Genomic DNA, 22,613 nt, shown 5'->3' with positions numbered 1-22,613 from the left:
GATAGGGAGAGTACAAAGAATCACAGCTTTTGGAAAGTAAATTTCTCAGTTGCAAAGTTGTTGTGCAGAGTCCCGATCTTCCTCAAATCTTCACCTCCAAAATTAACTCTGCCAGATATATATATTATATATATATATATATATATATATATATATATATATATATATATATATATATATATATATCTTTAAATACTGGCTTTTCCCTACCCAAATCATGCAAAGGCGACAAAATAGGGAAGTCTTCAATGACGACATAGTTTGAAAAGCATGTGCAGAAGCCTGCAACACAGAGAAATGTCTTGTGGTAGTTTCCTTCTGAGAAAGCCAGTAACCACCGATATCGGGAAATTCGCTCTTCAAATGTCTGTGTAGATGGGTGTTTAGACATAACACCAATGCTGATATGCATTGTGAGAGCCCTGGTTTTGAGGATATGAATAAAAAGAGCAGTGAGTTTTGGTATACTAAACACTTTCTGCCTTCTATACTTTCATCTTTGGAATACTAGCTGTTCTTTGTTAATTAGACTTCTGGCATTATAATTTGACGTTGGATTCCCGGAGGAATCTTGGATGACTTTTTGTTGAAAACAAGTCCCTAGAATTAAAAGGCATTTGCTGAGCTCTATGTTCATTTTAATTTAAATACGTGCTAATAGACGGAAATGTACACTGCAGAAAATGACCCGCAGAATAATTAAAACATTGAAAGTGGGGGGAAATCTTTATCATTTAAATGAATGTAAGATCTTTGTTAGATGTGAGGAGAATAAAACTATAGAACGATTATAAAACTGAATAGCGTATAAAAATGTATATATTCGTGCATAAAGTTTATTTGTATTAAACAGTGAATAGTAAAAAAAAAATAGCGATTTATACGAGTGAATTTGTGTTAAATATGATAAAGACAAAAAAACACTCATTTTGAATTGCCACAGAAGTGGAAAATGTGTGAATAGGAAGGTAAACAGCTCTACTAAGAAAAATTATTTAATTAATGATGAAACTTAAGTATAGCAAGTTACAGTCCAAAATAGTCCGTAGTTCTGCTTGTATAGTCCACTTACAACAGTACAGTACTTAGGACACACACACACACACACTGTACTGTACTTCAAATGGATAAAGAAAAATAGGAGGTAATGCCAATATCTAAAGAATAAAATTGTATAATCACCATAACAATACAGTCCCACGCTACTTTTTCGATTAACCATTAACCACGATTGCGTGTCTGTGCTTTTTCCTTTTTTCCCTTGTATTTAAATGAATGTGCCTCTATATTTTACACAACACATGTGTTACTCCTCCAGCATACCTTTAGACAATGCTCATTTTACATATTTGTTGCTCAAGCAAGGAACACTGTCCTGAGTGCTAATCATTAACCCAGGGGAGCACAAACTTTTGATGCTGCACTCCCCCCGCCTGGTGTCCCCTTGTCTCGCCCCGCTCTCCTACCTGGCATCCATGTCAAATGGCGTTCCGGGGTCACGTGACGTCAGGTCAATGACGCCGCGTTGCCATGGAGACGCGTCTGAATCCCGGTAAGTTTTATGTTGCAGAGGCCTCACGCGATCCCCCGGCATTAATTTAAATGCCTTGTGGAGGAGCGCGGGACCTCTGCAACCACCCGCGTCCCCCCAGACAAATCTCCAGCCCCCCCCCCCAGTTTGCGCATCGCTGCATTAACCCATAGATCAGTGTTTTTTTAACCTTTTAGACGTTAACAACCCTAAAATTATATAGTGAAATTATGAGAAACCTCAAAACGCTCTAATAGCGCATGTTAGATCAGATGCATTGTAATTTATTGTAATTGTAAATTCACTGTAAAACTCTAAATTGCAGGGAACCCTTTAGGGATGCCCAGGGTAACTAACGTGTTATTAGGAGCCCTTGGTATAATAAACACTGCTTTAGATACAGGTTCTCGAAGGTATCTTTCACCAGAACATTGCCCAAAATATACAAATACACAATGAAACTATGGGCCTCATGCAGAGAGCAGCGCTATTTACAATCTCGCCATTTTCCGGAGAAAATCGCGCAAAAAACAGCTGAAAATGGCGAGGTAGGAAAAAAGCGCCATTTTTTTTTCTATTTGAAAATCTCGCCGCGCGGCTGGCGAGAAACTACATCTCGCCAGTCTGAAAAATATCCAAATTCAGAAAGGCGCGCTCGCCATCTAGCGGCTGTTTTTGGCGCGATTTTCTTCAATTTTCTCCGCCAACTAAAGTTGGCAAGAAGCAGGAGCTCGCCGGCTATAGGGAAACAAAAAAAAATGCGCGATTTTTTTTTTCCCTTTCAGCTGCGCGCATCTCCTCATTTACAATTCTCCACATGCAGTAATGCTAAAAATAGCGGATTTCGCCCATTTCTGCATATGGAGAATAAAACTCTCCATTAAACCTACTTTTTATTCCCCTCTCCAATTTTAAAAAGCGCTGCTCTCTGCATAGGCCCCTATGATGGTTATCTTTATCCATGCAAAATTTTACAAACAAATGTTTTTCACTGCATGTCCTACAAATGTAATAATAAAACCGAATTCCTTGCTTCTCACCATGCACATATTTGAGACCCTGTATGCTTGCGTACAATCTTTAAAGCCGCGCCCCCACCACATTTTGGACTGATTGTTTTCACATAATTCTAACAGGGGTGTCCTCCGGGGCTTGGTCACACCATTTGTTTTGAGCTCCAGGTACCTCCTGGTCCCTGAGAAACGTTCAGGTTTAGTTGCCGGTTTAATCCTTAGCCCCGTCGTTCAGCGCCCGAGGACCCCACGGTTCAAATTCTCAAAAAAAAACAACAAAAAAGACCAAGTAGGCGGGATTTCTGCCCTAATTGGCAAGCAAAATCACCTATATAAAAGGCGCAAAGGTAGAGGGATGGAATATCTATGAAGAGAACGCCATTTACTTGTTGACAATGTGCAAGAAAATTCTATTGGGTCAATTTGTCTCAGCATCAAATGTATGAATATATAGATCATATTTATTGTATTTATAAAACATACAGCAAACTGGGTCTGCTTCACAAAGAGTTATCAGCTGATCACCGACTGGACCGCACTCTCCATGAAGCAGTGCCCCGTGGCAGTATTCATTATTACCTGGACTTTTGACCTGTCACCTGTCCCCGCGGCAATACGTGTGATCAAATGTATGAAGATTGTTATTTCAATTTCATATGGATGCTGATCACAAAGACAGATGGTTAATGTTTGCTCAGACTAGACAGCTTTTAACCCCACCTCCCCCCAGAAAACAATTTTAATTACAAGCACAAACGCAGCTTCAACCCCTTGTAATGTTGCCCTGAAGAACTCCTAACTACTCCTACAATCCCTAAAATGACAACCATCGGAACAAAATAAAAAACGAATTCTTCCACCCCCAACTTAACACTATAATCACCCCGTGTAACCTTTGATATACTATATATCACCACCCTAACATGTAAATACAATAAATAAACATTGCAGAAGAACAGGAAAAATACAGCATTTCAAGATTCAACTAGTCTCTTCATCAGATATCCCCATACAATAAAATGAAACGTTCTTTATGGTCACCATTGATGATGCGATAGGATGATGACACTGTGGTGGGAAAAGTCATGGGTGGAATGAATTGTTACTCAAGTTGAAGTTTGCTTTCGGCAATCAAGGGTTGCTACTGAAGCTCGTGGATATTGAATATGAAGAAACACCGGAGGATTAAAACATTGAAACATCACTCAAAGTTGGCTTTGTTTGGATTGTGTTAAAAATTCTGGTTTGTGACGTTTTATCATACCTGGCATTGCTACAGTACATACTGTACAACATGAAAGAAATTAACTGCTGTAGAAGCAAAACTTACGGTGTTGGCAAGTTCTAGATAGCTTCCTCCCACGTTGTTAGTAAGGCTGGAGGTTTGTGACAGAAGTTTTTGCAAGGCTGCCTGTTGGCTCGTAGCTTTGCCCCCCAACTCCTGAAACTTCTGTATGATGGAATGGCTCTGTGGATCAGGGCTCTGCAGGTCACGTGCTCCCGAGTCATATTCCCAGCTCTCCCTAGCTGCAGATAAGGCACCTGTGTCACATATGGAGAACAAATAGAAAGCAATCTCAGGCTGGTCAATTTGCAGAAGGGGTACAAGCACACACAAAAAACAACTACTATAGCATCAGGAGGAGCACAGTATGTGATCTATAACATACAGAGTAGAACACTGGAACGTCCGTGTAATGGCCCAACACCAATTGTACCATTCCAGTTCACCGTACTGTACACCAATGATCAACTCAATTCATTAGTATTATTTAATCCAGGGGTGCACAAAGTGGGAGGCGTGCCCCGCAGGGAGGGTGTGAGATTTCTAGGGGGGGGCGGCTGTTACAGAGGCCTCGCGCTTCCCCACAGGCAGTTAAAATAAATGCCGGGGATAGCGCAAGGCCTCTGTAACTTTTTACTTACCTTCGTTCCAGCGACACGTCTCCATGGGAATCGGCGGCAAATTATGCCGTGGGGGTCACGTGACGGCACTTTGCCATGGGAACGTGACGTCACATGACCCCCGCGGCGTCGTTTGACGCCAGAGCCGTGCAGGCAGGGGGGCACAAGCCGGAGGAGACAGGGGGGCGCATTAAGATAAGCTTGCGCACCCCTGATCTAACGTGTATTACTGCTGCGAAGCGCTATATACATTAATGGCGCTATATAAATAAAGACATACATACATACAATATAAATAACGCATTTGTCCTTGTGTATTTATGAAAGAAATAACACGGTTACACTTGGGCAACAACGTTGTACTAGAACGTGAATTCTCAGTGCATTCTGAACAGTACTACTGCCTTAATGATCTGCTGCAGGCTTACACATGTGTGGTGAGAGATGAAGAAGAGACCACACTGCTTTTCAATCCTAGTCAAGTTATAACAAGTACGTGAGTGACAGATTCAGCCGCAGCTAGAACAATGGATAGTAGGCTTTGGCAGCCAAACACATCACTTGGTTTACAGAGAAACATTTGTGGCAACATTACAAAAACACAGTTTGAGGTTGTTGAACCTAATTAGTATTAGAGCTCTGCATGCTCTCCAGAACTAATGGGTTAATGTTCCCCTTAAAGGTGTCACGGGAGACCAGGTTATTTACACCTTTTTACTGGGATCATTCATTGAGCAAAACAAGGTAATTAAATAAATTGTAATTTATTCTGCATAAATTCGCTTACACACAATGATACACAAAATACAGACAAAAAGACACACTTACTTTGGGACTGGGGTCAAAAACTAGGTGCAGGGAACTCTATGGGAGAGTTTTACCATGACCAGGACTTAACCCGTAATCTCCTGGAACCCAAATCAGCATGAAATTCCACACGCCACCTGTAACAGGGACTTCTCTGTTAAAGCAATTTGCCTCTAATCCAGCAGTGTGCTGGTTAATTGCTGGTGTGCAATCAACCAACTCCACCTGCCTAATCACAGCTCTATCAGAAAAAGCCTGCTCTGAGACACAGGTAGAGGATTCCTGAGTCTCACAATTGGGGGCTGAACCAAGGAAGGACAGATGTCTTGAGCTGCAAAGACTGCAGGCTGGCAGCAAGAAAAAGGGGAGCAGACCTCTATACCTGGACAGACATTGCCTTAGCATACAAGGGTGCTGACCCAGGAAAGCAGAGAAGCCTTCCCCTACAGCTACAAGGATTCCGGAAGACTGAGACAGTCACTCATTCTACCACCGAGGTTAGTTTACCGTTGGGTAGTGTAGGACCTGCTGATAGGGTTTACCTTGACGTGGTGGCAGGCTTACAATACCTTGGCCAAAGTATTCACCTAAACAACCCTTAGTATTTGCTGCACTCTTCAGTTACTGGCACTATGCCTTTAAGGAGGCTGGACGTCCTCCAAGAAGCTATTCTATTGTTACCTTGTGCTCTGGACTCTACCTCCCCTGCTCCTCTCTAGTTCTCGTTATTAGTACCTGAGTATCCCGAAGCCTGCTGCTACCCTCCACTCAAAGGTCATTACTGCTACTCCCCACGCTAGGCCTGTGTTCCTGAGTTCTTAAGGTCTGCTGCTATTCTCCACGCAGAGGCCTGTTCCAGACTCCAGTGCTGAAGCGTTGGCTTTCCCCCGCGTTGGTGCCCGAGAACACGCGCATTCCCGCTCTGCTGCCAGAGCATGTGCACACATGCAGCTGGGCTAGTCGTGTCTCTGAGCTTGGCTCCGCACCTCCGGACGCGTCGCGCATTCTCATGCGCGTGGCGCGCTCACGTGACTACGTGCGCCGATCCCCAAGTGTGCGGCAACTCACTCCCTTTCGTCTCTCCTGCGGATCCCCCACCTCGCTATCGGGTCCCTTTCCTTTCCCTCGGCTTGTGTATAGGAGCACAAGCGTGACAAGAAGACTGTAGCCAAATGTGACCAGATCCTCAGATTGTAGACAGATCTTAATACATTTGCAGCTTAAAGTTCTAGTAGCCATATTGGTCCTGGACATTTGTATGGATTCATTGGAGGTTGAGATACCTTAAAGGAACCAATATCACAGGTTTCTTCCTCAAATGGTGTCACTACCTACAAGGAATGACAATACATTTCCAGAAACATTTGAAAAGGAGAACAAGGATTCCCACTTCAGCATCAATTTAAGATCCATTTTGTTACATTCAAAAGAACTTGCTTAAAGTAGCAAGCCCCCCCCCCTCCCCCAGGAAGTCTATATGCATTTACATCAGCATTTAAAAAAAAAATTGGGTATGAAGAGGAGGGTTCCCGGAGCGAAATCACGTCAATTTCAGCTCGGTGGCCCCCTTGTTCCCAAGATACTTACCTCAGTAGGTGCTGCAGGATACATCCTGGTACTTAGACCCTCCAACAACAGGCAGGTCAGTAGGAAGCTTTGACCGATGACCTCATGGCCTGCTATTGGCCCGTGTGCTGCTGGAGATTTAAACTTCCATTTTGTTTCCATGGCAGGTAATGGTATTGAAGGTACCTTCGGAGGCACGTGTAATCCCCCCTTGCAATTACTATGGCCGTATAGGGTTACTGTATAGGCTCACTCAGAGTAAGCCCTGACAAGTTCTGCCTGGTGACAGTGACATCACAGTAGGGTATATAACGTGGGGGAGAAGGTTCTGGAGGTCAGGTCCTGAGAGGAGTTCACTATGGAGGGACCTCACTGTGTATATAGACTAGTAAATAGATGATCCTACAATGAGGCAGGCATAATAAATATATATATATATTTTTTTTTTGTAGTTATGGACAGTGCCGTTGCCATCTAGTACAATAGAAATTGCTCATTCCTACTCTCCTGGCTCACATGGAGGAAGTAGTGGTGTGAAGATGGTCAGCGCGAACCTCGTGGACCTCATGAGTGTAGTGGATCCGGATGCAGTATTAAGACAAGAATAAAAGAATAAAACACGATATTAGTGTATCATGTCCACATTGGGGGATGGGGGGAAGGGGAGTGGGAAGGGGGAGTGGGGAGGTGGGGTAAGAGTGGACAGTGGTGGGATGGATGGTGGGTTCCCACTTAACTAATCACAGAATACATAGAATATATGGATCCAGTGACTCACACGGGCTTGTGTGGTGTCTCTCCCTCAACGCTGACTGGAGTGGGTAAATACAGACTCATATACTGGAGTCTCAGATATACATTAAACTCACACGGCCTGATGTGAGTCCTTGCCCTCAGAGGAAAATATCCTGTATGGATGGTGTCCTGTTGTTTCAGCAGAGGAAGATGCTGGGCAAGTGAATTTGTATATTTGTTTAGTGTGAGAGTCTTTTTTGTGTTTGCTTCAGTACATCACATACTGTTTAGTTCATTGTGTCATCGCATTGTTTTATACTTTTTTAGCACCACAACATGTATGCATAGTGTATGCACATGTATTCTCTGTTAACCCATTAAAGACCTTTCAATTCATTTTTGACTTTTGGTTTGCACATTTCTTTTTGGCAATTTGGGACACGGGGAGAGGAGACACTCACACACCACACCCATCGGGGGACAACTCTGCTGAAACAACAGGACACCATCCATACAGGATATTTTCCTCTGAGGGCAAGGACTCACATCAGGCCGTGTGAGTTTAATGTATATCTGAGACTCCAGTATATGAGTCTGTATTTACCCACTCCAGTCAGCGTTGAGGGAGAGACACCACACAAGCCCGTGTGAGTCACTGGATCCATATATTCTATGTATTCTGTGATTAGTTAAGTGGGAACCCACCATCCATCCCACCACCGTCCACTCTTACCCCACCTCCCCACTCCCCCTTCCCACTCCCCTTCCCCCCATCCCCCAATGTGGACATGATACACTAATATCGTGTTTTATTCTTTTATTCTTGTCTTAATACTGCATCCGGATCCACTACACTCGTGAGGTCCACGAGGTTCGCGCTGACCATCTTCACACCACTACTGCCACGCTGAGAAGGACACGGGATTCCCTTCTCCAAGGTCAAGCAGCGACCACAAAATCAACTAAAAGGGCCAGTATATTTTTTTCCACACACCCTTTTGCACCACAAACACCAAAACCATATTTTATCTTATCATTTTTCAATAGAGTAAGGCGTTATAACAACTTTTTAAGCCACAAAATTTAGGGAGCGCCCCAGTCCAAATAACCTCCTCACATGGAGGAAGCCTATGCCAAGAAGGGGTTCACAGAACTGTAACCCCAGCGCATAGCAGGATCAGCCCGACCAGAAGGTCTGTAGCGAACTCTAACCCAGAAAGCCACGAGGTGGCATTTAGTACCAAAGACTGGCTGACAGCCTGAGAGGAGAGGAAACAAGGTCCAGAAGAGGAACAAAGGACAGGAGTGCCACAGACACTATAAGGAAGATGGATCAGAGGTAAAAGAGGAGGACTAATGCTTCAGTATTAACACCAAGCCTGCACCAATCCAACACCCTGACAATGTATTAGAGACTTATTCAATTAATGAGATGTAAACTCTTTAGGATGCCAGACAAGGAGGGTTACACAAGTATCTCAGAGCTTAAATGAATGCTGATTCCCCCCCTCCCCCCCCCCAAAAAAAGTAGGCAAAACCACAGCTGTGACTCGTAATTTGTTAAAGGAAAATTGGTATTTATTTAAATGCTTATATAGAAACACCTGAGTTGCAGCAAAGGCTGCCCCCTAAGAGAAAGTCTCCCCAAAATGCTTCACCTTCACTCTTTCTGTCCACTACTCCAGCGTGAACAGGGTTAGTATCATCCAGAAAAGACAGACACAACTTCAAAGACCTGGATATCAGCAGCACCTCCCCTCTGCAGGTCTGGGGTCTGTTTGCTGTGCAGCTGTGTTCACTTCCACTCAGACGCTCGAGTCGCAGCAAAGGTGGCAGCCAAAGGGTGTCAGCTATTCATTGAGATTAAAGCTGCTCTGCTATTGGTCTTCTGAAATATTTTACTGATGTCTATATTGAAGCATTTCCATCCCACACATTACCTGCTCTCACAGCTCTACCGCCACACAATCCCACTTCTTCACCAACGCCAACTCCTTCACCTAACAAGCAGCTATTAGAGACGCACAACCTTCTAATCCCCCTTATGCACCTTATGTTTCCACTTACCCTCCTTTATAGATTGTAAGCTCAACGGCCCTCCTTACCTACTGTTACAATGTATGTTAATAGTTTAATATTTTATTGTTTTCATCCTCCAACCTTATTGTACTGTGCTACGGAATACGTTGGCACGTTATAAATAAATGATCATAATAATAATAATAATAATAATATCTCCTAAACGGAGCATCAGATTTAAAAAAGAAATAATTTTAAAAATTAAAAAAAAAATATTAGTGCATTAACTTTAACACCATTAGAAATCGACCTGGTACCATTTCTTTCATTTTGTACAGCATCAGTGCTACATAAAGAAATAATGCTAGTTTGACTAGTGGGTGAAATGTGCATTACAAACCTAGCACATCAAGAGGTGCAGGTGAGATGAACAATGGGAGCAAAGCCCAAGAGGTTCCAATACAAAACCCCAAGATGGTACGAGAACCTCAAAATACATTGTCACCCAATACTGAAATATCACCTGTTGGACCTTGGACTATAAGGCCCCCAAAACAGACAACCATAAGAGAATCGGTGTAAAATTATGAAACTGTGCAAACATGAACCAACAAGGGATGGGTTCACGTTTTAAGAAGGTCAGCAAGATGATCTTAATGAGCTACAGGGAATTTTGAAGCATTGAATAAGGTCTATGGACAACTGAACTTCCCTGAAGATAAGACTTTTGCACACACAATTACCTTGACTAACTAAAATCTGCTTAAACATATTAAAGACTATCCATTCCCCTACACCAAGTCACAGAAAGGCGATAACAGGAAAGTGCTGACAAAAAAAGGTACAGCAGCTAGTGCGGGAGAAACACTGAATATGCATGAGTAAGAATGAAACAGGGATACTGTTTTCTTCAGGTATAAATACAAATGTTTTAGGAGAGATCGTTTGTCTTTAACAGGTGTTTGCGCTCTTCACACTGAGGCAACATTGTCCTGTTGTCCTAATTGTGTGCTGTGCTATTAAAACAACATTTACTTTGATAAACATCTGTGTGTCAAACAACCCTTCCTTCATTTCCAATTCTTAGGCTGCGGCCATTACATCACATCCGAGGGTCGCCTCATTGGTTCAAACGTGTCACGTGACGCGGCCGTCGTGTCTAAAATCAAATAGATTTGTCTCCAACAAAATCTAGCAGCGTCGTCACGCTGCTGCACGTGATGGCCAGACTACTTGCCATAATGTATTTGTTGCGGTTGCACGCACTATGGCCGCAGCCTTATTCCCTTTGTGAGGGCCGCAGTGATGCAATGTGTTCACATGACTAGTTTCAAATATACTGGATGGCTCATTGTTTGGTAACAGTGTACTAACAGGTTTGAAAAGTATTACTGCACGGAATCAAGTTATCAATGGAAACAAATTTTACAACAATTGTTCTAATACAGGCATACCCCGGTTTAAGTACACTCACTTTAAGTACACTCGCGAGTAAGTACATCTCGCTCAATAGGCAAACGGCAGCTCACGCATGCGCCAGTCAGCACGTCCTGAACAGCAATACCGGCTCCCTACCTGTACCGAAGCTGTGCGCAAGCGGGGAGACTATACAGCCTGTTACAAATGTGTTATTTACATCAGTTATGCACGTATATGAGGATTGCAGTACAGTACATGCATCGATAAGTGGAGAAAGGGGAGTGCTTCACTTTAAGTACATTTTCACTTTACATACATGCTCCGGTCCCATTGCGTACGTTAATGTGGGGTATGCCTGTACTAGTGTTATTGTTATTGCTTTGGTGAGGCTGCTGAATTTACACACTGAAAGCAATAAGCAGAATCTACAAGAGTAAATGTGATTCTGTGTCAGACCATCTAACCACTAGAGCAAGGGTGGCCAACAGGTCAAGTTTTAAGGCTATCCCTGCTTCACTACATGTGGCTCAACCATTGACAGCCATCGATTGAGCCACCTGCGCTCAAGCACGCTTAAAACCTGACCTGTTGGTAGCCCTTGAGGACTGGAGTTGGCCACCCCTTCTCTAGAGAGATTCCAATTTAAAAAATCCACTCCGCAGCATTTTGTAGTCGGCAAAGTGTAGGTCACACCCACCTAAGCTGTTCTCACTCCCAGTTGGCCAGGAGGATATTCGGTCACAACGTTTTTTGTTTTTGCACGAGTCGTCAGACAGCTCCACTTCCTCTTTTCTGATTTCACGTACAAGCTGCATACGGCACTTGGTAAAGTCTTGAAATGAAATCTTCCCGCTCTCATCTGCTCCCAGCTGATGCATGATTTCAGCCACAGACTCCTCCATGTTTAGCTGGCGGCAAACCATTGATAAGTCATTCCTAGAAAACAGATGAAATAAGGAATTGTTACATTGTCTAAAAGGATTGTGAGCCTCTTCACTACATGGTTTCAAATGTGAGCTTTGTGAAGTTTTGTTTTGTCACTTTTAACTTGGGATGTGATCATTTTGATCCCAAATCAATCCATCTCTGAGTTTAGAAGCTTGTAATTTTAAATGTGAAAAATTGCTATATAAAAACACACCGCAATTATTTCTGGAATTGAAGAAATCAACGTGTAGGTTCTTCATTAAAAAAGCATTTAAAAATGTTATTTTCTAAAAGATATAAATGATCTTTCTGTTTGATTCTCAATCACACCCACTAACATTTTATTTTTACATTAGTTGTTTTTATGTTATTTCTATCCTTTTAGTCACATTGGGACTATTTAAGTTTCTTTCATTTCTACAAAATCCCAGCATGTAGGTTTTTATTATATAACCTTTTTTTGTTTGTTTGTTTTCCATTGAAAAATTCTGGTAGATGAAAACAATGAGTGAATCACCATGCCTTTCTTTTTTGCAGAACCCTTTGTGACATCTCGTGGTCCTACTGACCAACATCTGAAAACTCTTTTAAGGGAAATTTGGTAGCAAAATGTGGGAGATCCCTTTAACTTCCATTGACTTGCATTGGGATAAGAGAATGGTTTTTAATACATTTGGAACAAATTAGGAGGGAATTTGTTCTGCATAAACAGAGTTGGCGTGTAGGTCTGAGGTACTCCTGGGCTTCAAGCACAGCCACTGCTTTAGATCAAAGGTTTAGGTTAATCTGTTTTATCTTTTTATTAAAATTCCCTTTAGAAATCATAAAACAGGTCACAGTATCACTGGAGTCAATTGGTGTATTTTTAGATTCCCACACAACTTTCTATTACAAAGCTAGTATAGAGTTATCATCTTATATCACTTAACATCTGAGTTCTGACTACAAAAGACTGTTCATTGTCCCAAGGTTCAGCAAAGTATCCGGCCGCTCCTTCTCCTCCTCCTCTTACCGTGCACCCCACAACTGGAACAGTCTACCGGAGACTCTCACAGTCACCACCAGTCTAAGTTCTTTCAAAACTAAAGCTGTCTCACATTTTAATCTGTACTGTTACATACGCCTAATATATATATATATTGTGACAAACGCCCCTCTTTTGTAGTGCTGACGTCTGTCTGGGTTCTTCCCGACACAGTCTTCTAGGGTTAATTATACAACAAACAGGATCATGCAAAGTATTATGCTGCTTAACTCAGGCTTCTGCCTGCTTTATTTTCATCCAAGTAAGGTACTGCAGCTTTAACATGTGAAGGTTAGAGGTACTCAGATACTTTCATTCAGCAGTTCACACATTTCAGTGTTACAATATTTCCCACACTGTTATTTCAAGTAAAAAGAAACCAAAATTATATAAACAAAATCCTATCCCTTTCAGGGATCTAACTACACATCAGAATCAGTCTCTCTAACAGCTGCTGGCCAACTAAACTGGTTCCCCAGCTTAAAACAATGCTCTCTCATTTAGGGACACAAGATACAGCACAGTCTTTTAGCAACAGCAGTAATCATTTGTTTTGTCTTATCTGTTCGTGGAGTCCAGGCAAATCCTCTGGTACTGTCATACGTGGAGAGGCCGTCAACCTCGATACTGGATGCAGGAGAGTAGCGACACCCCCAGCCCCCAGGCTCCAAGGAGAGAGAGTGAAATGCAAAACCTCTCTGCTCTAAATACCTGTGCATGTGATTAGAAGAGCAGGTGAGGGAGAACTAGAGCCATTGTAATCTGTGGTCTGGATTTTCCATCCAGCTGCCTGAGGTAATGGGAAGCTGTGGAACGGATCATTTGTAACTATTCCTGCACTTTCTGCTCTAAAATGGGGCAGAAAGCTGCCTAACATCTTTGGACTATGTCACATATCCCCCTCCCCAGCTCACACCTACTGGGGTGAGCGGCCATGGACCTCACTGGGGTGAGCGTCCTACCTGAAATACTTGAGCTAACTCCTCAGTACAACATTAAGTATTCACATGACACGAATATGAACTTCATTATATAATTTACCAACTGAAAGGTCCATCAACCCTGTATATTAATTTGTAGTTTAGCTACATTTTCAACACAGAGAACCAATATAACACTGTACCCTTGACAAAATGCTTATTCTAGAGGCCTAATATACCTTAACTACAATAGCTTATTTGCATAGTTAAGTGTCCGTGACATAGTCCACACGTGTAATAACAAAAAAAATATCGGTCAATTCCCCAAACACATTTTTTTTTTTTTTCTCTTTGACTTCCAGTCCATTACATTTCCTGACTTTATTTCATAGGCCGCTGCAAACTGCAAATGACTGGACTGTTTTTTTAGCTTCTGACGGAACTCTGGGCCCGGATAGTCTTTGTCTTTATATTGTGGCCCAGAGTGGCGAGATCCGTAAAAATTCAAGGCGAGCGTTGACCTTCGTCGCTTTTGATTTGCGACCTTTGAACCTTTATGGTACTTCTTACTGCCATGTATTTTCTCATGACCATCACTCACAGAGATTTGGGATTTTTCCTTTGGGGCAATTATATGGTATTTAGAAGATGAAGCACTGATTACCTGGAGCACCTTCACCTTGATGGGGCTCTCACTAACTCTGGCTGTACCCTGTGGCATTTTACCTTTGCAGCCGGCAGGCATGTAGTCTTGGACCTCTCTTTCCTGAGGTCTACATTTATTCAGGCGGAAGTACCGCTGGATAACCAGTGACGCATTTCTCAGGGTTTGATAGCGAATCCTGTTCTGTGTCATCCTAGTCAGAGACTGGATTTTTATAGTTGCTCCTTTCATAATGAGGAACCTGTTTCGTACCATGCGGGCACGGTAGAATGATTGAAGAACACAGGCTGCTTTATTCCGGTGATTGAACACACGAATTTTCATCCCTCTGTAGGCAGCCTGTAGGATGATAGTTGCGGCGCGTTTACGCTGATAATTTTCTCTTTCCCTTCTTCCTTGGATAAGAGCTTTGCAGTGCTTCTGAATTATTCTAATGCTTTTCTCCTTTTTCAAAATGTTAAGTTCCTCCACGAGAGAATTCTGTTTTGTGCATACCTCTCGCAATTCTGTTCTCAGAGCGTCCATTTCTTCCTGGTGCTGGCTCTGAGTGTGCATCAGTGCTTCCTGCACTTCTAATTTTTCCTGAGTCAACTGTTTCTTTACTTTTTCTGCTTGGACAGTCAAATCTGAATTTTCCAATTTCAGAGTCTCATTTTCTTGCTTTACAGTCTCTAACTCACTTAGGGCAATCTCATGGGTTTGCTTCAACATTCCCAGCTCTGTGTTCAGACCGTGGCCCTCCAGGCGCAAGTGTTGCACCTCTGTGCTGAGCGCATGAACCTCTTGTAGAGCCTTCCCGTATTTCTGTTTTAGGATAGCAATCAATTTGTCAGACTTAATCTGTTTTTCATCCATGGTGACAATTACGGTGTTGGCCTTTTCCAGACTAGTCGTCACCTCTTCCAGCTCACTCCGTAAGAGAGACTCTGTTTTCTTCAAAGCCTCGTGCTCTTGTAAAGCTGGAAGTATACACCTCTGTAACTCGGCGTTCGCTTCTCGCACCTTATTGTTAGATTCTTGCTCCTTCTTCCAACATTCTCGCTCCTTCACCAAATCCTGCCACAGGACTTCATAATTATGGCGGGCAGCTTGGAGTGCAGAAACCAAAGCCTCTTTATCCTGGTTCAAGGATTCAGCTTCCCTCTGCTCCTCCTTTTCCTTTGCCACTGTTCCCGTGACAATTCTGCCGATCACTCCGGTCTGCAGCACATCTCGGCGCCTTTCTGACGCATGTCCTGACAGCGCAGGTTCAAGTGGCTCGGTCACTTCCCCTGTGACTTGAGGGACAGTTTTCTTTTTCTTCTTCTTTCTTTTTGCTTTATTAGCTCCAGAGATATCAGTGGTACTGGGCACACGCTCACTGGTATCAGCTTCCACATCTTGCTTGCACACATAGGGCGTTGCTTGCTTTTGCAGCTGTTTGTCTTTGAAAATTTTGGGGCACACATCTTCCATGTGACCTACTTTATGACAGGCCCAGCATACTAAATTCATCTGTGGGTACGGCTCTCCTCCAGGGGCCACATACGAGTCGTCATCATCATCATCATCGTATGGCCTGAAGGGACACTGTTTTTCATGATTATGTACATTACAAAATAAACATTTCACGTCGGCCATTTTAGAAACCCGGCAGGAACAATTTGCTAGCTGCAATTTCACTCCCTTCAGCAACTTGCATACAGCACTTGCTAGCTGCAAATTCACTCACTTCAGCAAAAGGCATTAGCTTTACAAACAGCACTTGCTAGATGCAATTTTTTTTTTTTTTTTTTTCTTCTTCAGCAAAACATTTTGGTTTTCTGTTTGGGTTCAGGGTGCTATTGCATCCACACCTCGCACATTCTCTGTGTATGCTAGAAGCACAACTGATATACACATTGGGACAGACTTCACTCATAGCATCTGTACTTTAGTTCAGCTCGGCGGCCATTTTAAACCCCCGCATTTATTTGCAAACCCAGACTTTTTAGTGTCGACCCGCATTCTCCACCATATGTGACAAACGCCCCTCTTTTGTAGTGCTGACGTCTGTCTGGGTTCTTCCTGACACAGTCTTCTAGGGTTAATTATACAACAAACAGGATCATGCAAAGTATTATGCTGCTTAACTCAGGCTTCTGCCTGCTTTATTTTCATCCAAGTAAGGTACTGCAGCTTTAACATGTGAAGGTTAGAGGTACTCAGATACTTTCATTCAGCAGTTCACACATTTCAGTGTTACAATATTTCCCACACTGTTATTTCAAGTAAAAAGAAACCAAAATTATATAAACAAAATCCTATCCCTTTCAGGGATCTAACTACACATCAGAATCAGTCTCTCTAACAGCTGCTGGCCAACTAAACTGGTTCCCCAGCTTAAAACAATGCTCTCTCATTTAGGGACACAAGATACAGCACAGTCTTTTAGCAACAGCAGTAATCATTTGTTTTGTCTTATCTGTTCGTGGAGTCCAGGCAAATCCTCTGGTACTGTCATACGTGGAGAGGCCGTCAACCTCGATACTGGATGCAGGAGAGTAGCGACACCCCCAGCCCCCAGGCTCCAAGGAGAGAGAGTGAAATGCAAAACCTCTCTGCTCTAAATACCTGTGCATGTGATTAGAAGAGCAGGTGAGGGAGAACTAGAGCCATTGTAATCTGTGGTCTGGATTTTCCATCCAGCTGCCTGAGGTAATGGGAAGCTGTGGAACGGATCATTTGTAACTATTCCTGCACTTTCTGCTCTAAAATGGGGCAGAAAGCTGCCTAACATCTTTGGACTATGTCACAATATATATATATATATATATATATATATATATATATATATATATATATATATATATATATATATATATATATATATATATATATATATATATATTATGGTTTAGCCTATCCCATAGCCTCTCTTGCATTCCCAGTAAAATCAACCCCACACTGATGAGACCCATCAAGGTCGAAACGGCTGTCTGTGGGTGGTTTTCTGGGTATGCACCTTAACCCTGGCTGTGCTCAAAGCTGTGACCATGCAGCAAGCTTAAGCCTATAGGGAACCATGTTAAAAATGGTTATTGAGGCAAAAAGTGACACTGTGTGCTCATTTGCATGTCATTTCCCAGAATGCCTTGCTGCAGTGGAAGTGCTGTATGCTGGGTGATAATGGGGAAAGGTGGGGTTGCAGACCTGCCTAAGACATGCAGATGAGCATACAGTTATATTTGTATATTTGTGTATATATATATATATATATATATATATATATATATATATATATATCTCTAACTGTGCATGCAATGTCTTGTATATAATGTCGACCCTATTCACTTATGTAACTGTATTTGTAACCATGTATTATTTGTCATCTTAACTCTATGCCCAGAACATACGTGAAAATGACAGGTAACTCTCAATGTATTACTTCCTGGCAAAACATTTTATAAATAAATAAATAAAATAATAGTTCATTATCCTTTACTAGCTTTTTGTGCGAGAATCTAAAAGTCTACCAACTGCCTCCAGTGGTGCACATAAAACCAACAGCTGGACCTGTTAAGTCAGCGGTGCGCAAACTGTGGGGTGCGCCCCCCGGGATTGTCTGCGGGGTCCGCGGGGTTTACAGAGGCCCCGCACACTTCCCAAAGGAAGAAGCGAAGGCCTCTGTAAGCTGCACTTGCCTTGCTTCTGTAGACGCGTCGCCATGGCAACGTGGCAACGTGACATCATGACGCCGGAGCCAAGGTAAGAGGGGAGGGTGGGGCACGGAGAGAGGGGGCCAGCTGGCAGGGGGCGCAGTGAAAAAAGATTCCGCTCCCCTGTGCTAAGTGTTATTTCTACTACAAACATTTCATAGAACACTATACAGTGGGCAGTTCAGTACTTATTGCAGGACTTAAGTGCCACTATTACAGGACTTAAGCGCCACTTTTACATTCCCCAAAGGCTTAAAAAAAATAAAAAAATACATATACAACAATGGAGAGGTATTATAAAAAATAAAAAATGAAGCATGTGAATCACTTTAATAAAACCAGACAAAGAGTAGATGTCCATGTTGGTCCTTTCTTCCATGTGGTAAAATAGAGGGAGATGCAACCAAATAAAACCACAAAAGAGCACCCCGCATATCATATTCATTTATAGGACATCGTTGTGATATACACACTATGTTTACGCCACCCAACAGGTGAGGAGAAACTACAGGAGCAGAGAATGAATCCAGAGTCATGTATTCTCTCATCAGGACATTAGCCCAGGAAGTTATTTAGTGAAATCCTTGCAATCGGCTTTGTTGGGCGATTTTAACATGTGTGTGCCGATAGCAAAACACCTTTTATCTTTACTAAATCGGCATTGAAATACATCTGCCAGAATTAGCACTGTGACCAGAACGTGCTGCCACTGCACTGCCAGGCTGCACTAACACTTCAGTGTTGATCAGCGGCAATGGATTTAATGAAGGTATTTAAGGCGGCTTCCCTGCTGAGAACCTCCCTGGGATCCTAAATCCGCAGGATTGAAATAGATTTAAGGATGCAAACATTTACCAATTCCCCAACTAAATACGTCTGATTGTGCAGCCATTAAAAGGATTAATAATTGTGGGAGGCAGCTCGTGTAGGACAAGCTCAACTAATGGCAATGCGTGGCTAACACACTGGCAGCGGAGGAGTTAAAGCTTTCAGTGATACAAGGCATCGCAGGCACTGAAAGGGTTAAAGTGGTGAAATGATGCCTCGGGGGGGGAAAGACAGGCAGATAGAGGCTGGTAAAGTATGAAAATATACAAAGAAAAGTAAGGTAGAAGTGACACCTTTTAATATTTTTTTTAACCAGCCTGAAGAAGGGACTTTTGTGGTCCTGGAAGCTTATACTCTTTTTAAGCACGAGCTGGCTATTAAAAAGGTATCACTTCTACCTTATTTTTTTTTAGTTTTAGCATTTATTGTACATACTGTAACCTACAGTATTAGATCTCCCTTGCCTTTTTCAAGGCTTTACAGTTGATAATTGAATTTGACATGCAATGTGTGCATAAATCGGAATACTTTATCCTAATGCTATAAACAAAATTATTACATTGTAAATAACAACAATAGAAACATGTCCAGACTTTCAATCAGAGTACAACATCCTTAAAAAAAAAAAAAATCTGTATTTTTAAAAAGGACACCAATTTGTTTTAACCTAATAATGGAAATCACTGCCATACATGTAAATGGGTTTCACTGCAGCGGCATCATCGAATGTTTGTATTTACCCTAAGACAGGGGGGCGCAAACTTTGTTCCCTGCGCCCCCTGCCGACAGTCTCCTCACTTCCTCGCCCCTCCCCCCCCCCTCACCTCCGCTCCGGCGTCATGACGTCACATTGCCATAGCAATGTGACGTCACATGACCTCGCGGCGTCAAGTTGCCATGGCGACGCGGGAAAGAAGCCGCCGGAGCCAAGATTAGTAAAGGCTTACAGAGGCCCTGCAGTTCCCCCAGCACTTAATTTATGTGCCTCCGGGAAGCGCGCGGGGCCTCTGTAAACCCCGCGCCCCCCCCCTGGGGGTCGTGCCCCCCAGTTTGCACACCGCTGCCCTAAGATAGCTGCTAATGAATACAGGAAGCCGGAGCGTCACCTTTTGGCATTGTGGCTTTTTATTGGCTGCTGGACTGTGTCTGACCTTGGCGGACATATTGTATTCCCGGGCAGAGGCAGTGCTGTTTCAGTGGTGCAGTCCCACTCTGGCATTTGGAGCGAAAGTGATTATAAATGTTCAGAGCCAAATGACAGGAATTGATATTTAGATGAGAAAAGTTTGCATTTGTGCTTTGTGTGGAATTCATCAAATCGCTACCGTATAAAAAGGGATAACGTTAAAGATAACCACTCAATGTAATCTTAAACACATTTCTATACTTAAAAATGTAGCTGGTTACAAGCGAGGGCAAAATTGCTATGTTTGAGAAAAATGGGTTAAACATTTCTTCTTTTTTTTTAAATAAACTGCATTGGAATATACCAGAACACAGCAGCTGCCCATCTCATCTCTCTAACCTCTTCCCTATGGTCTCTTCCAGTCGACCACCTCTCCTATTCACTCAAATGACCACTCCCTTGAGCTAATTTATTCCCACTTCTGCTCTGTCTCTAACCCCTTCAACATGCCCTTTCCTCTCTCTCATCATCACCTCCTAACCTTTAACTCTATGCACCTCTACAACACCTACTCCCACATGTACATACAGAAACCTACATACCCTAGCCTAGACCAGGGGTGCGCAATCTTTCCCTGCTGTGCCCCCCTGCCTGCTCGCGCTCCCCCCTCCCTTACATTATCTCCGGTGACAAATGACGCAGCGGGGGTCACGTGACGTTACATTGCCATGCCAACGAGACCCCGCGGTGTAATTTGACGCTGCGTTGCCGAAGACAAGGTAAATGAAGTTGCAGAGGCCTCACGCAATCCCGTGGCATTTAATTTAAATGCCTTGGAGGAAGAGCACGGGGCCTCTGCAATCGCCGCGTCCCCCCCCTGAAAAATCTTGCGCACCCCTGCCCTAGACCCCTCCAATTTACATCATACACTCATCAGCCTTAGACAAGACTGCTCCCACCACTACATGTCACACCTGACAATCCAAGCCACAAACCTTTCACCCGCTAGCCCAAAAAGTGCTCACTCACTGCAGAACATTTCTGGAGGAAATGCTGCTTAAAAGCAGAATTCCCACACTATAAATATATGCTCTCCTCCTATAACACTGCCCTCTCCCTTGCCAAGCCAACCTACTTCTCTTCACTCATACAAACTCTGTACTCCAACCCAGAACACATTTGCCACCTTTAACTCCCTTCTCCGCCCAACTACACCTACACCCCCCTCCACCCTCACGGCCCGAGACCTTGCCACAAACTACACAGACAAGATTGTCAATGAAACATGACCTCTTCATGTAAAGCTCCACACGCAATACCCATCTCCCCTGACACACAAATCCAGTCTCTGCTCATTTTCCCCTGTGACCGAGGATGAGATCTCCATGCTCCTCATCGTCTTGCCCTACAACCTTCCTCCTTAATCCTATTCCCTCAACTATCCTATGCTCCCTCTCTGGCACACCAAGCCCCACCCTAACTCACCTTTTTAACCTCTCTCCCATTCCCATCTTCTTTCAAATATCCACTCATCATACCCATTAGCAAGAAACCCTCACTTGACTCATTCTCCCCCTTTAACTATCGCGCTCTCACTCTTCAACCCTTTACCTGCAAGCTACTTGAGCAATGTAAACACAACCGCTTGACTAACTTTCTTTCTTCCAACTCCCTGCTTGAGTCTTTACAATCTGGTTTACGTCCTCTACACTCCACTGAGACAGCACTAACAAATGTGACCAAATGACCTACTCACAGCTAAATCAGAGGGTCATTCCTCCATAATAATTCTCCTGGATCTCTCAGCTACCTTCGACACTGTTGATCAACCCCTTTTCAAAAATAATCTCCACTCCATTGGCCTCCGTGACAGTCTTCTCCTGGCTCACGTCCTACTTATCCAACCACTTCTTCAGTGTTTCCTTATCTGGTGTCTCCTCTTCAGGCCCTCTTTCTGTTGGGGTCCTACAAGGCTCTGTCCTTGGCCATCTGCTCTTCTTACTCTACACCTCTTCTCTTGGTGAGCCAATACAATCTTTTGTCTTTCAGTATCATCTTTATGCTGATGACACCCAAATCTATCTTTCCTCCTGTGACAGGGTGAATGAACGTCACCAGCCATATACCTGGCAAACCTATGTTTAGGCTTGCAGTGCAGCAGTGACGAGGTTAAGTTTCAGTTGAGAAGGGCTGCTTAGTTAGTCTGTCCCCAGCTGCATAATCAAGGTGTTTTAAAACCCCAGACTGTACACACATGCAAGGTCTGTTTTCAAAGTACATGTGTGACGAACTGTCTGTTTCCTGCATGCTGAAGAGAAGCTGCCTTGTTTTCTATGCTGAAGAGAAGTTATTTTGTTTTTGTCTGCTGAAGAGAAGCTATTTTGTTTTGTGTGCTTTATGTTTTAAGGCTCAATAAATAATCCTTATCAAGACCCCGCGTGTGTGGTTGCAT

The 22,613-nt window shown here is 43.1% G+C and overlaps 1 protein-coding gene across 2 annotated transcripts in view; it reads right to left on the bottom strand.

Moving 5' to 3' along the window:
• The window catches only part of MCC (MCC regulator of Wnt signaling pathway), a 366,135-nt gene that overhangs the window by 323,384 nt on the left and 20,138 nt on the right, over positions 1 to 22,613 (bottom strand). For both annotated transcript variants that reach the window (XM_075601563.1, XM_075601553.1), the window contains exons 2-3: positions 11,693 to 11,931; positions 3,875 to 4,086 (exon numbers count right to left, since the gene is read on the bottom strand). In XM_075601563.1, the coding sequence (XP_075457678.1) occupies positions 3,875 to 4,086; positions 11,693 to 11,931 (451 nt within the window). The remainder of the gene's footprint in view (positions 1 to 3,874; positions 4,087 to 11,692; positions 11,932 to 22,613) is intronic.

The sequence above is a fragment of the Ascaphus truei genome, chromosome 1 (genome assembly GCF_040206685.1).
Source record: "Ascaphus truei isolate aAscTru1 chromosome 1, aAscTru1.hap1, whole genome shotgun sequence".
Lineage (NCBI taxonomy): Eukaryota > Metazoa > Chordata > Amphibia > Anura > Ascaphidae > Ascaphus > Ascaphus truei.
This window is presented reverse-complemented; position numbering and strand designations above follow the sequence as displayed.